This window comes from Coffea arabica, chromosome 8e (genome assembly GCF_036785885.1).
Source record: "Coffea arabica cultivar ET-39 chromosome 8e, Coffea Arabica ET-39 HiFi, whole genome shotgun sequence".
In the NCBI taxonomy this organism is placed as follows: Eukaryota; Viridiplantae; Streptophyta; class Magnoliopsida; order Gentianales; family Rubiaceae; genus Coffea; species Coffea arabica.
The window spans coordinates 50,479,679-50,495,868 of record NC_092324.1 but is presented as its reverse complement, the minus strand read 5'-3'; the positions used below and the strand labels follow the sequence as shown (position 1 = coordinate 50,495,868).

Here is a 16,190-nt window from a genome sequence, read left to right as displayed (position 1 = left end):
TAAAACATAACATTTATTTTTTAGCACCTCAACTCCTTACGTCAGTCTCTCTTCTTTTTTTTTTAAGACGGCAATAATGGTGAGTTTACCCTACTCCTATTCCTATTTTAACCTTTCATTAATCAAAACCAATAATGTTTGGTCGTTATGAATTATTCAACTTTAGAAAATGCCCTTATTTTTACCTATTGAAACTTCTCGACGAAATTACCTTTGTCCTAATAAATTCCTTATTCTTATAAACTTTGTCATCTTTAAAGGAAAGACCCAACCCCTATAACTGGGATGCTATCTCCTTTTTTAAATGACAAATCTTTGGCTAAACACTAGGAAAAATTTCCCAAATTTTATTACCATTGAGTTTTTTGCATGAAATTGATTTATTTATTGTACAAACTCCTAGGGCATGTAAAGCTTTGAAGTGGTCGTATAAAAAAAAATATTGAAGTCAAAGGAGATTAGTAGCCACTGATTTGTTTGGTATTTTTAGCCACTAATTTGTCAAAATAAAATGACATGACAACCCATATATAGAGTTGGGGTTTTGCTTTAAAGAAGAGAAAGCAACGTCTTTATTTACAATAAGAACGAATTTATTAGGACAAGAGTAATTTTGTTAAAAAAATCCTAACAAGTAAATTAGGGGCATTTTCGAAAGTTCAGTAATTTGTAAACGGTTAAACATATTTCGCTCGACTCTTTGACTGATGGAAGATGACAAAGTGCTCAATAATTAACATTAGAGGGCAAGGGCAAAAAGATTTTGAGACCAAAAGTTAAGGAGGGTACTGCTATTTATCCTTTTTTGTAATAAATGTATTATTTTTTTTGTTACATGACTTTTCTGAGATAAATAATAATTAAAATATACCACTAAATTTCTTTTTTCCAATAATTGCTTATCCGACATTTTGTGCTAGTTTTAGAGTAAGCCGATTTTTGGTAATTCAAGTGTTCATCATTAGTCACTCAGACTAAAGAATTTCACTCAAACTGTAAGGTTATAATTTTGTATGCATCCTTTGATGGTAGATCAACTTAGAAAAGTCAAATTACTATAGATTATCCAAATGTTAACTAAATTAGACATACATAAAAGAAAATGATTAGAGTTTTTACAGAAAGATATATTATAACAATACGACGTATATAACGTAAAAAAGTGACTAAAAAATTGATCAAAAGGGGAAAAAAATTCCCGAAAAATTCAACCATCCAAACTGGACTAAAACCCCAAGAAAATAATTAAGGGGACATGAAACAGTGGAGAGGTGGGGACTGAGGACTCGGAAAAGAAAAAAAAAATACTACGAAGTCAAATGTGAAAGCTCGAATTCTTGTAGATGTGCTGTATTAATTTATTACTCATGTGAAAGAATGATACTTGGGATTATCAATGGGTTATATAAAATTGTGTGTTGAACTTCAACCAAAAAGTAGTACGTACGTAGATGTTTGCAGATATATTCTATCTACGGTTGGCAGAAATTATACCGGTTTGGTTCTTGGGAAAAGCTGAGATTGACCGATCGTTCCATCTTGGGAATTAGGAAGGTGATTGAAATTAGCAAGTCCAGAAGGTTATATTTTAACTTTTCGTTTCTTGAGGTTTTCAATAAACCATTGGAACCTAAATAACCATTTCTTGATCCATAATGAACATCAATTTCTCACCGATTAAGAATGTGTCAAGTCAAGTATCAACTCAAGGTGTCGTGGGCTTACCAACTCCGTTGTTATCGATCAATTTAGCAATTTTGCACTAAAAGATTTCATTATAATGGAGTGTCCCACCCGTTACTATTTTAATAGTACTCCCTCCCTTTTTTTAGAACTGACGTTTAAGGTTTTGCACACCAATTAAGAAAAGTTTTTCATTGTTTAAATCTATACACTACTTTTCTTTTGTACCCTCATTAATTGTCCAATTCACCCATGTTTTCTCTCACTAGAGTACTAAATGGTGCTATTTTACTAGGCCAAAAGCAATGCAAACTAACTATGAGTAGTAATTAAGAACCCTGTATTTGAAAAGAGAAATAAAAGGGTAAAATTGTGAAAAAATAATTAATGCTGCATGGGGATAGTAAAACGACAGATAAAAGTACTTAAGAGCAAATTTCTTAAACGTCAGTTATAAAAAAAGGGAGGGAGTACAAGTTTGCCAAATAAATTGATACGGGGAGTGCTCGTTTAGTAGTTGCCGCATGAGTTGGTAAATTTTTGTGAACCGGGTTTGTTTGGATAGAGGATTATTTGTCAAAATTTATTTGCTTACATCATCATTACAATTTCCAACACACCTTTTCATCTTTCCAATTACCTTTTTATCTCACATACATCACATCACAAAAAATGCTACAGTAAAAATATCTCAAATAATTTACAATCCAAACAGATCAGTTTTTGGCAATAATGGAACCTTTCCAGCCTCAGTTTTTCATTTTGTTTGATAAGAAAGATCATAAAATGAAATTTGTCATGATCAATTTGATGATCATGATTGCGCGTTTGATAAAATTAAAATCTGAAAATTAAAATTTGAAGTTTGAATCCATTAACTTATTGAATTGTTAAACATTAAATCAAATACATTTGAGCGTATATCACATTTAGTGATAAGTGAATAGTTTATCACATATTTTCAGAGCAAGTTTTGTTTAGAAAATTCAGTATCATTTAATTAATTCAGCTATTTAATTTTTTATTATTAAACGCCTCTAAATATATTAAAATTTGAATTGATTACACTAAAATACTGAATTCCGTTATCAAACAATATTGTTTAAAAAGCATCATAATTCGAGTTGTTAATTGCTACAACATGTTGCTTTTTATCTTATGAAGTAAATTGTATCACTCTTATACTACTGTTAACATTCTGGATTTGGCGTAATACACGTGGTGAGACCTGAGAGATGAACCCCCCCACCCCACCAGACAAAAAAAGAGGAGTAATTCGGTATCACGGATCATTCTTATAAACAAACGAAGAAGTTCACATCAACATCGTAAATTAGGAGCGACAAATTAAGGGAATCTTCAAATTACTGGGGTACACCCGCCGACAAAACTGTTCTTCTCACCCATGCAGCCTAGGACTCAGTTTGTACTTCCAATTCAATACACAGCCGTGATCTTCTTGCAATGTGGCCAAATACATTCGAATTTTTTGAACAAGGAGGACCTTTGATTTTCCTACTACTACAAAAATCCGATCCATGATTCTCCTGTCTCCAAATGGATATCTGCAGCTCATGTTCTTTTTTCTTTTTTCTTTTTTTTTTGGGAAAAAGGGTTGGCTTTGCTTAGGAAGCTACATAGTATGCACTATATGAAGTTCACAATTAATGATTAATTTGTTGATTTATAAACGTTTGAAGGAACAAAATTCACATCTCTCTTCATTTTATTTTTTTTGGTTTGTTTGTTTGAGGAACATCTCTCTTAAATTCACAATTCGATACATTAATAAGTTATGGTCTTAGTAATTTTTTTTTTTGTCGACACAGGGGGTGTACGGGTCAATCTTTACGGGTCCGACTAATCTCCCTGCGCTCCGGGAGAGGAGACCCTACTCCACACCGAAGACGTAAACAACGGGACTCGAACCTGGTTGCCAAGGTAAGTGGCCATACCCTAAAGAGGGGGAGCACACCGTCCGAGCTACCCGTAGGAGCATGGTATTAGTATTAAAACATGAATAAATTGTGAACCTCCTACTTGTAACGCACTTGCAAATGTTGCTACATGTATTATTGTCACGTCAGAAGACAAATGGATTTGCCCATAAAAGTAACTTTGGTTCGTACAAGTTTGGCTCAGACATGATCGCCACGTGAAAAGTTAACATGAATCATACATTTTGGTCTTTTACATAAAACCGTTGCCATGTCATAGAGACATCGATTTGGCTCGTACAAGTTTCAACTACGCTGTGTTAGTAAAATTTTGCTGTCTACAGTTCGATCTTTAACAATCCTCTTCCTGTTATATTATTAGCTTCAATTCGTCATAACGAAAGATTATAAAACTAGTGCTAGAGGTGATACAATTACCTTGATTGAAGATTCTTTTTTGAAAAGAAAATCAATAACTTGAGATCGCACAGTGAAATTAACAGTCCTAAGAATTAAGGGTGCTGTCGAGTCGAATCAATTTCGAGTAATATCTTATTGGAACTTGAACTTAAATTCGAAAGACATGAGTGCTACTCGAGTTCAAACATATCAAGAACAATGTTAAGTCTGTATTGGCAATTTCTACGCGTGTATGTATACATGTATAATCATATTTGATATTTATTTTTTAATTAGCTAATGCAATACTCAATAAAAACTTGTGGAGTTCTCAAATATCAATTTTTAAACGCAAAATTGATTCAATAGTACTTTCGAGTAGTTCAAATTTAAATTTAAATTCGATCAAAACGAGTTTAAATCAAATTATCAACCGAGCAACTTGCAAGTTCGAATTGATAACAGATACGACCTCTCCATAAAAGTTACTAACCTTTTTATACAGTTAATGAAGCTTTTCCGCTGTGAACTTTTCAGCCAGAAACTTGGTGATCTTTTCAGCATGGAGTCTTCAAGTGGTAAAATTATTTCCCACTTTGATCGTCAATCATTTCTGTCAAGACTCCGACCAACCTCCTAAGTAGTGCCCACAGAGTCGTATATAGGCAGCCCCGTGCATAAATTTCTGTTGGATGCCAAGTGTGAAATGAAGAAATCATATCCGGTCAACAAAAGGAGACGTTCGCCGTCCAAATTCCACGTGCACGCTGTTCTCGATCTTGTTGGACAGCTAGTCGTTCAATGTCTGATCCCTTGAGAGCAATGTACTACTTTGGAACTAGACATGTAATCGAATCAAGCCAAGCACGAGTATCGCAATACTTGAATTTGATTCGATACTTGACTTTATTCGATAGTAAAAAGGTATTACTTGAGCTTGAATTCGACCGAGCAGCAAAGGTGGAGTTTGAACTCGAATTCGAAAAATGATTCGAAAACTCGAGACGATTCGATTATACTCGATTTTCTTGTCAGTATGATTAAACTCGAATACTTGACACGACTAAAAGAATAATTCTAGTAACTTATATAATTTTCAGCCTTAAAAGAGTAAAATTGTAACAACTAAATATATAATTTTTAATTAATTACTTTATACTCGATAGGATTCGACGAGTTATCGACCTTAAAAAAACAACAATACTCGAATTCGACTTGAATAATTATCGAGCTACTCGTACTCATCTCGCATTCGATCAAAATCAAGTGTGAGTCAAGCTTTTGAACGAACCCCTCGCAAGCAACTCGATTCAATAGCATCCCTATTTGAAACACGTATGATTCCACAAGAGAATAAGTGATCGAAGTTTAACTAGCTTTGTTTTTGAGCTATTAATATAAGCTAGTAGGCGTAATAAATAGTATGACTCCGCAAATATATGTATATCCTTGAGAATGGTTTAACGATACTATGCAGGTAATAATTTGGACATCTCAATATTTGAAAAAAATTATTTAACGTTTCACATAAATCACATCTATAAAAGTGTTAAGAGTGTTGTAATATATAATAATCTTTTCAATTAATGAGTTGCGAGTATTCAAACACACTGGTTACATCAAAAATTTCTCCAATCCATTTTATTCACCAGAACTTTGGAATTTTTATAATTGGTGCCCCTGCTTCATTCGTTCTTCATTCATCTTTTGCCGAAGAAATCATGGGTGGACACTTGTTTACGCTTTAATTATGTGAAGCAGAAAATTCATGCTGCTTGATCGCCTTCTTCTAATTCATTTAAATTTATAGTTTTTTCCTTATTCAGAAACAACTTGTTCAAATCCCTCCTCAATAGTAGCATTTAGACAAGTTTCTTATCTAGGTCCATCAATTATGATTATACTAAAAAATCCCCTAATAATGCTTAAGTTGGTAGCCTAGTTTTCTCGGTAAGATCCGTGGTTAACTTGCATGTGTTTGGATAATTGATTATATTAAAAGAATTTAGAATAATACAACTATATTTTTACTTTTTATGATATTATGTATATAAAATAAAAAAATAATTTAAAAAATATATGACTAAATTTTTTTTAAAAAATAATCAACCATCCAAACGACAAACTAACTAGTACTAAACTAGTCGCCTCGTCCATTCAGAGTTAGACGCTAGCTCAGAACTACAAACTAGTACTACGTCACTATCCTATTTGCGGATTCGGGGGCTGGAACGGCTGTCAGAGCAATCGTTCCGGAAGGTGTAACACCATTTACACACGGTGTAACATCATCTATATAAGGCGTAACAATAGAACAACAGCGAGTAACACTAGAACAACATTTTTATAGATCCCGCACGACGTGAAAATCGAGTTACAAGGAGTAATCTGAGTCGCATAAATTTTTTTGACCTAATCATGCCCGTAAACCTTTTGGAACGATTGTCAGAGACAGCCGTTCCAGCCCCTCCTCCCCTATTTGCATGGTAATTATAGGAATGCTACTAGTAATAAATTGCCATATTGTCATATATGAGATTTTTTCTTTCGTTTTTTTTTTGTTCTCAATCCACAGGTGGGAAATTGAACTGCGATGGGGCTTTGCTTGTTCAAGTTGTACGGGAAATGGCTAATGTCTTGAATGAGACGTCCCATCTGCCCCTTTGAGACTATAAAAATTTCTGACGCACCAAAGCTGACCTCTTTTTTGTATGGTGCTCGATTGTTACGGGGATGCTGCCTACCCTATGATGTCCTTCACGAAAGACTAATCGGCGGTGAAGGTACAGAGACGCCAGATTGCCTGATTCAGAAATTGCATTAACACTTAATGAGCAAGATTTTCTACTCTCTTTTGTCGTCTGTCTCATTTCTGGCCCCTGTAGCCCGTAGGCTGGCTGGCCATTTGATTGACCTTTTGAGATCTCATTTTTTGGCAAAGTTCTTGCCTAAAATGTTGAGAATGCCCCACCCCAATTCCAACTTTTGGTGAATTTCTTGGAATAATCTAGTAATGACTAATGAGGAGTAACCCTTTAAGAATTGTTTCTTAAAAAGTGCTACAGAGTATTATAAAGCAAACTTTCGGGCCAGGATGTTAAGCTATTAAAGTCAATGAAACTGCAGACACCGTTTCACAAGTGAATTTTTTAAATATTTATCTAAAATTTTAATGTATTTTATTGTACACATTTTTTAAATTTTTTTTGAAGTGTGTAAATTTTTGAATATTTTAAAGTGTATATAGTTTAAAAATTTTGAGAAGTTTTTTGAGATTACTGTAGTTAAAGTTTTTAAAAAATTTGTAGTAGACAAACTTGATAAAAAACTCAAGGACCAAACAGGGCCTACATCATGAATAAAAATTGAAGACCTAGTATATTAACAAAGTACAAAGGAATAGTCCAAATTGGAGGGTTAATGCAAAAATGATCAAAGAGTTTAAAATTGAGGTTTTTTTCTGTTCAATGCAGATATGACCAAGTAAACAATATATATTTTCGCAATTCAATGATATAAAATATTAGAGAATTTGACACTAAACGAGCCTTGAAATAGTTGAAAATGATCATGATATGCTAAGCTGTGTGGCGAAAATTTAAATGAAATCCTTGTCGAATTGATCTCTTCACACTCCAAGAAATACAATTCTTTTGTATAAGTTTGAAAATTTTGATAAAGGAATCATAAAATGGTGGTAAAATAACATTTTTTGTTATTTCAAAGATTCACAAAAAATCGTGTCCAAATTTGGAATCTATGCAAAATACAAAATCCAAAAGTGTAATTTCATCTAAATTTGACAATATAGATTAGTGATCAACTACTATTATTTAATAACAGTTCACCTACAATCAATAGTTATCGTGATAAACAGGCATAATTGTTAATTGAATGGAGAAGACGATTGATGCTATGTTGTTTTGAGGTAGACTCTGTTAAAAATGACGATTAAAATAAAGAAAAGGGTTAAAATATACATTTACAGAAGTTAAAAAATTAAAAAGTATATACATAATAGTTGAAGGCTTTAAAGCGTACAAATTCAATAGTGCGAGAGTCAACTGGTTTTTTTCACCCTAAAAGGGTAGTAACTCTTTAGTATTAGTATTAGTTTGATTTAAGGAGGTATTTCATGGTAGGTAAAAATTGAGGTTTTGCTCGTGCAAAAGCCACGGGAATGTAGCTTGAATTAAGCATAAAATGTATAGAAATAAAGGGTGTTCCTTTGGGGAGAGGGTTCATTGCAAAGCACAAGATACTTTGGAGGAGAGATCAATCCCATCTAACTGAATTTGACTAAAATATGATTCGCATATGGATGAACAAACTTCAGAATTAATTTTTTGAATTCTTTGAAAGAAAAGAATTCATAACCTCATAATAAACAATGACCACAATTTTACATGCACCTTTCCATTCCACTAGATGCTGGTGTCGCATACAAACCAAATGAAAGGGGAAGTCAATGAAATCAAATTACCTTTGAACCGAATAGGAGAAAAGTTGCACGTAATGTGACTTTGAAAATACAAAAAAATTTTGATATTCGAAATAATGCTAAACCTCAATAACTATACAATTTCTTTCGAAAAAGCCAAAAAAAAAAAAAAAAAACAATGAACGCATGCACAGTTTAGTATCTGCATATTGCAATGCTGACGCTGTGAGATTGGGCCTTTCTCATAATGGCCCAAATCTGCAGGTATGTCTGCTAAAACTCATTAACTGTAATGAAGTCCTTCAAACTCTCATGCAACTCTTTGTTAAGGCTACTATTTTATCTCTTTGATTTCCATTTTCCAAAAGCCTTTTTCATCTTTCCTTGACACGAAAACAAAAGGAGGGAAAGTAGAAAGATGGGAACTCTCGATCAACAAATATGTTGTGTGAACTTAAAGGACTTGTACACCATATTATTGGTTAAGTCTGGCGATAGTTTTAGTTCCTCCATACTTTTGGAAGACTTGCATTTGTATTGCTACTACTATTATACACGAGCGCGAGCCCTGCAGCAGCTTCAAAGCCCTGGACTCCTCCTTGCATTTGCTCCAGTTTGAATTAAATCTGTTATTTTCTGGATAATATCTTGAAATGATGGACGGTTTTCTGGTTTGCTGCATCAGTTCACGAGTTAGCATAATACGAGAGCTATGTTCATTTCCATGATTTGACCACAAAAGTGAAGGACACCACGGAATGAAGAGAAAACCTGTGCCAGCAGTCACGGATGATGGATGAAATTTCGGGATCAAGGTTTACTGGAAGGTCCAGTCTGCGGTCCATGAAGCCGACAATTCCCACAACCTGTTAAGTGAAAAGACAAGTACTAATGAATTGAATCAACTCGAGAGAAACTGCAGATATCATTTCTTTTGTTTATTGTCTAACATCCGCTTCTTCAGACTAAGACTTGCCAAAAAACAAGCACTCGCAATTGAGAAATAAACTTTGTCCAACATCTACCTGCAACGAGTTCAGGTTCTTCCATGGTATGGATTCAGTCATCAGTTCCCACAGTATGACTCCAAAACTGTAGATATCTGACCTGTCACATTATTAAAACAACGGGAAAATAAGTCAGTTGCCAAACCTCCTTAACATCATGTGCCTAAGATAAAATGAATTGCTTTAAAAGCTTCTTAACTTCACCAACTATGTTCTGCATTAGTTTCTCAAATGTTTAAATTAACCCCATACAAAAAGCAAAAGAAGGAAGGAACTCTTATGAACCATAAGAGATGGTAATATTAGTCCAGTATGATCAACTTCTCAATACTGGGACAGCCTAGTTCTCTCTTTTGATTCTTTTCCCCCCTCATCCTGCTGTTAGATGATACAGAGAATAGACCATAAAGATTAGGTATCGCTAGTGGCAAAAGCATGACAAATAATCACAACAGATAAAAAATTGCAGTTTTTTAATGTCGAGTACTGAAAAGTCTTATAATTTGAAATTACTTTTCCGTTGAAGGTTCACTTCGAAGGATTTCGGGAGCCATCCACTGAGGCTGCAGCAGCAACAACAGTTTAAGTGTAGATAAAAAAATTACCTTACAGATAGAATGATCGAGGTATACAAAAGAACAAAAAGGAAATAATATGAGGATATCTACCGTTCCTTTCCCAGAGTTGTTTGTTAAGAAGGTCGCATTCTTCAATTTTGACAGGCCAAAGTCTCCAACCTGTCAAAACGAAACTCTAATCATTTTTTCAATAAACATATAAATCGCAGGCTAAATCAGGTAACAGTACCTTGACATTCCAGCTCTTATCGACAAGCAGGTTTGAAGATTTGAGATCTCTATGTACGATTGGTGGGTTTCTGTGATGCAAATAGTTCATACCTCTTGCCTGCAGCCAAAGGAGAAATATACAATTACAAATTTCAGAAGAATTTTAATGAGGTTACATATCCCAAGGATTAAAAGTAAATGGAGGAAACTGGAAAATTTTAAGCAGAAACCAACCACATCAAGAGCCATCCTCAGACGACGTCTGATGTCTAATTGCTGATTACTTTTGTGTAGTGCTTTAAAGAGACTTCCCCTGGTAAGAGACCATAGTCAATGTGCCAGACAAGATAGTAGCACCAGTTTGCCAATGGAACAGACACATTGATTCAAGCATTGGAAAATAGAGCTCTACTACTGATAGACATTTTCTGCTGAAGGTCAATAGAGTTGCAATTTTCACAGAAGACTACCAGATACCTTGGCAAATATTCTGTTACCAGAGCCAGTTTTTCTTGTGAGCATACTGCCCCCATGAACAACAGCACATTTGGATGTCTCAGTGTCCTCATTATATAAAGCTGAAGTGCATGTTGGAGATTGAATTAAGGAACATTTTCTTTCCAGAACAAAAATTACAACAGTCATGGACATACTGCCTGCATCAAATACCTCTTGAGTGTAACTGAGTAGAGTCTGGTCATTGTATTCATTCCCGAAATAAACCTTAACTGCAACATCCTAAGAAAGGAAAAAGGCATGCAGAGAACCATCATGTCAACCTGATGAGAAGTCAATCACAGTTAGGAACTCTTAGAGTTGGAAGACATACTGATCCATTCCAGATTCCACGATACACAACAGCGAATGAACCTAAACGAGAAAAAGGACTCTAGTCAACCATGAGCAGACCAACGATATATGGTATCTGAGTTATTCGGGAAAAATCAGGTAACATGATGGATGTTTGGCAATTTTTTTCATGTGAACTAAGGAGAAAACTCGTGTTTTATGTGAGTGAAGGATTCAGATATCTATGATCCAAAACTGAATCAGTTGGACTTCATAGCAGTGAGGATCTTTTTGGTATGTACCAGATTTCCCCTCATCAAGCACGTCCAAAGATGGAACATTTTGTGCAATCTTTAGTTCAAATTTCATCATCAAATACTGTCCACTAGCCAAACATGGCCAACTTGTGGTCATTAAGGCAGAGAACATCTTCAATTTTTTGCAGAAGCAATATCCTATAAGTTTACCTTGGCCAATTTGCTCTCGTAATTGCAGGTCTTCCCAATGGATTTCACAATGTACAATCAAGTTTGATTCATCATCACCTTTGCTTGATGGACTACCAATGCTGCTTCCACTATCCTCCCTTGAGTTCGGGAACCGTTGAATATCTGGTTGAGGTTGTAGTGTATCCTCAATCTCCATTTCCAAATTCTGCCCATTTGTATTCAAGTCTTGCAAGTCTGACGTCTGCAACTGTTCTGAAACTCGGACAGGTGCAGTTATAGGATACAAGTCCTCTGTCAAATCATCAGATATTGTTAGTGATCTTCTCGACAATCCTTTTGCTGCAGAAGAGACACCTTTTATAACATGTTCTTCATTGTGATTCACATCATCAACAATACCGTTATGTGAGCTAGTTGCTTGTGTTGCTTGTGGTGCTCCAGGTGAAGATGACTCGACCAATACTTTGCTGCATGACATACCATTCAAGCTGTTACATTGGACAACTGCATCTTTGTTCTTATTAAGATTGGCAATACCCCCAATGTGAAGCTTCGCTAATACCTTTTCGGCCTACAGACATAAGGAAGTTGTTCATTATATAAATGATGCTTCAAATGAATCCCCACTGAAAAAGTACCAAAGAATGGAACAATTTGATATTTACTACAATTACATGAGGGAAGGAGATAATACAAGTTTTAATGGCTGAGGAAATCCACTTGTGGATTCTTCGCTTTCAAAGCCATCTCCATCAATTTTATTCTTCGCATTGGGAGACTTACAATTAACTTGCGGTCTTGTTGCCTATAAAATTGATGTTAGCTCATAACTCTTCCTTCACGCCAGATTGAAGAAAAGTTTGCAAGTTGAATCAAATCTTACTGGTGCTCTAGGTGGCCTCTCAGATTTTAGATATGCATTGTCCAGTTCATTTTGCTCCTTTTCCCTAATATTGGAACTTCCATCAGATCCACTGTCTTCATGCTTCCGCAATAATACTTTTGAGGCCTGTTTAATGCAGTGAAACTAGTAAATTATAATGTATTCAACCAAAACAAAACAAGTGGGAGGAGCAGAAAAGAAACTTAATGCCATAACAAAGAATAAGCACCAGATTGGAAACAGATGATGCAATCTGTGGTTGTGCACGCAACTGGATTCTTTTCTGATTTATTCCTCGTCCTCTAGATTTACCATCAGTAGGGTCTTGGCCTACTCTTGTATTTTCTAAATGTAGATTATTAAAGACAGCTGCATCACTTGAAACAGTGATGGTGCCAACAAGCTCGCCATCCTCATACAGCAGGCTTTTCGTAACTATTGCCACAAAGATCTGGCCTGATCTCTTCTTGAAAGGAAACTGACCTGCCCAAGACCGTCCAAAGCTCAACCTGTCCATGATTTTCCGCGCCAATGCATGACGCTTTTCATCAATGATCAGCACTGCATCTCTTTGTCCCAATACCTCGTAGTCTTTGTATCCAAAGAGCTTTTCAGCAGATGAATTCCTGCAAGGGAGAATTTTTTTCCCTTATAGAACATAAGCAAGCAAAAATAGAAGAACATGCAGATTACATCATCCGGACAAAACTAACTACAGCAATTAATCCAACGGAATGCCAAGCATCTGCTCTCTTTATATCACAGTGCTGCCTCATTAATCCTCCAATACAAGCCTTAGGCTTGGCCAAATGAAGTACGAGTCATAGGGAAATGTGATTAGCACCCGTAACTCCAATGCTTGAGGCTGAGATACAATATGTCATTTTATAGCAATAGAACCTTGTACTAGCATCCTTAAAATCCTACTACTACGTGCATTTGGATGAGATAACAAGTATCTATATATCTAAAAGGAGACTACTGCTAAAATCTTAATGGCTATCAATATTTGTGCTAAAAATTATCCAGTTCCTATCTTCCAATCTTTCACAAACTCAGTAATTAATGTTCATCTAGCTTGCCTCTCAATTACTTTATCCAGCAGATTCTTCTTTAATTTCTCAAGATCTAGTCTGCTACATCAATAGAAAAATATACAGCATGGAGCAATCATAAACATAACTAGATTTATCAAGTCCACGCTCCAGTTATTGTATTCTCAGTCTCGACCGCTAGCGCATTATTCGAATAGAGAATCAAGAGCGCAGGACAGCATGTAAAGTTAGAGTAGACTACAAATCAAAACTGATCTGAGCTCTCAAGTCTACCTAGTATTCATTAAGTTACAAAGGTCTATTGGAATTAAATTAAGAAACCTAGTGCTACAAGATTTCAAATGCCTAAGATATATAGAACCCAACATCTCAACAAAGGCTTCAAGAAAAACTTAAAAAACTAAATTAAGTGCCTGTACGCAAGCAACAAACTTATTTCACATCCCATATCAGAACATATATAGCTGCCAGATCAACAAGGTAAACAACAAAAAAAATTCAATAAAGAAAGAATCAAGGACAAAGAGGGACGAGAGAAAATGCTCGACCAATGCATGACTAAATAAAGAAAAAGTCATATTAACAACAAAATTAGTAACTCCATAACGATATCTAGTTACTGAACTAAAATCTTATAAGTAATTAGTCACCAGTAAATGATCTCTTCAGAGCCAGCTCGACTGATATGAACTGCATGACCCATGCACTCTAACACGTTCTTGTACGGACTCCCTGAATAGTAAGCTCCATGAATATAGCTAGCCCAGCTGGAATCTTCCCCCGCCAACTCACCTGACGAATCTTCTTGCATATTCATAACTTCGTCCACCGAGTTTCTCACTCGTGCAACTCTACTACTTGTACTTCCAAATCCACCGGCAATGCTCTTTTCTTGCAGGAGAATATTGAACTGTTCTTTGAGTTTCTCGTGGCTTGCTTGGAGACTATGAAACCGATCCATCAGAACAGCGTAGATATCAGACTCGTGTGACTGGCTTCCGCCGTCCATTGTGGCCGTAGGCGGAGAAGGTTTGGTGGAGTAAGGACCAAGCAGCGTTGCGCAAGTGGTTTGTGTATGGCCAGTGGCGAAGGCTTTTCTTAATTAGTGTTTGAAGTTTGAATACTAACACTACTATTTTATTCTGCATTTTGATTTGGTTGCTGCCACGTATCACTTGCCGGCAAAAGGATGCTATCAGATGATAGCAGTTGTTATTTGCTATTTTAACCCTCTCCAAGGGTAAAATAGGAAATAAATCATATTTCTTGTTATTTAATCTTCACTAGAATATAAATGAATGTACGTCTTGTGATATATATTTTCGTTTTGTGATAAAATATTTTATTTGTGTTTCGGACAAGATATCTTCCAAGAATTGTTCTACTTTTGCCCTTTATTCATGGAAATATTGCAGGGTTGGGAATGGCTCTCTTGCGTATGGACAAAGCTGCTCACGCATTATTAAAGTTTATTAAGGTTACGTACACTCGACCAATAATTTAATTGTTTCACAACTCCAAGGTGGCAATACTGGTCAAGATCTAGTGCTGATTAATTTTTCTTGTAAAAAAAAAAAAAGGAAAGAAAGAAAACATGGTATTGAAAAACAGTAATAGGATGATGTATAAACTCCTTATAATCAAACAAATGCATATAAGATTGAATATTTAACTCAATAATCTTGTCATTAAATTATTGGAATGGGCATATAAGTGAACTCATGCACTGTTCAAAGTTATTGGTTTGAGAATAAAATTTGGCAAATGATATTAACATTCTAAAACAAGCTCCAAGAATCCCATTCTTATTCACTATTATTAAAAATGACAAAAAGAAAAAAAAAACTATAACATTGGTTAAACTTGTATAGCTCAACTTAAAAAGCAATGAACAATTCCAAATTATGAAGGCAAACACTTTACTCAAGAACTACTAAATATTTCATACTCACGCGTATGTATAGAATTATCGCTATTAGAAATTTCCTCCATTATATACTATCAGCATTGGATGAATGACAACTATGAAAAATTTGAATTTTAAATTCAACTTTTGCACACATGTCATGAATTAAACGATGATAGTACTGTATACACCATCAGTGTAGGAAAGATTTACTCTTTTAATAATACAACAATTTAGAGCCAATGTAAGAGTTAGAAAAATTGAACAAATTGAAGAGACAAATAAAGAGAGTTATCCCTAAATGCATATAGAGGCAATTTCGCATTAAAAAATTCTTTTTTTTTTTTTTGAAGTGCTAGTTTAGCCTAAAATTTTTAGTACTTATATTGCGACTTCAATTGCTTGTCATAACTTAGTACCTTATGTAGGGGTAAAAGGTAATGAAACGTTCTAAAAATGAATAACAAGTTTCGATTTTGCCTACCATGAAGTATGTCTCTCTTTATTCTACTGTATGTATAATTAAAAGTCTTGATGCTTCCATGTTGAAAGTTCTGTCTTACCCAAAAGCCATGTTAATTTTCAACGACTTCCCATCTCTTATTCACTGGACTTGTAAAATTTGGATCCTTGTAAAGTTGTGTTTCTTCTTATGCTAGCAAATTTCAATTGGGTTATCAATATAGAGAAACATCATAAGAATTTCAAAAATCTCAAGGGAATTTCAATTATTACAGCAACCTTGTGAATTTTTCATAAGAAAACCATTTGATATGCATGCCAGTAAAAGATTATAAAGAGTACAACTTTATTTTTTTAAAAAAATTCTTCTTTGCAAATGGAGAAAGAAGCA

At 34.8% G+C, this 16,190-nt stretch overlaps 1 protein-coding gene across 3 annotated transcripts; it reads right to left on the bottom strand.

Annotated features, from left to right (window-relative positions):
• Window positions 1–8,904: 8,904 nt before the first annotated feature.
• LOC113703388 (uncharacterized) lies at window positions 8,905–14,551 on the bottom strand. Of its 3 annotated transcripts, XM_072061953.1 has the most exons (16): window positions 14,082–14,551; window positions 12,606–13,002; window positions 12,377–12,502; window positions 12,188–12,298; window positions 11,893–12,064; window positions 11,512–11,784; window positions 11,085–11,125; window positions 10,925–10,993; window positions 10,733–10,833; window positions 10,490–10,568; window positions 10,275–10,373; window positions 10,136–10,204; window positions 9,981–10,030; window positions 9,486–9,567; window positions 9,232–9,326; window positions 8,905–9,136 (listed from the first exon to the last, which is right to left on the bottom strand). In XM_072061953.1, exons 1-16 carry the CDS (start codon window positions 14,438–14,440, stop codon window positions 9,040–9,042), a joined length of 2,220 nt encoding a protein of 739 aa, XP_071918054.1. In that variant the 5' UTR covers window positions 14,441–14,551; the 3' UTR covers window positions 8,905–9,039. The 3 variants fall into 3 exon arrangements, 2 of the variants coding, with proteins under 2 accessions (XP_071918054.1, XP_071918053.1); XM_072061952.1 differs by having other exon boundaries at window positions 11,512–12,064; XR_011820087.1 differs by lacking the exon at window positions 8,905–9,136 and having other exon boundaries at window positions 9,263–9,326; window positions 9,970–10,030; window positions 11,512–12,064.
• Between the last annotated feature and the right edge of the window lie 1,639 nt (window positions 14,552–16,190).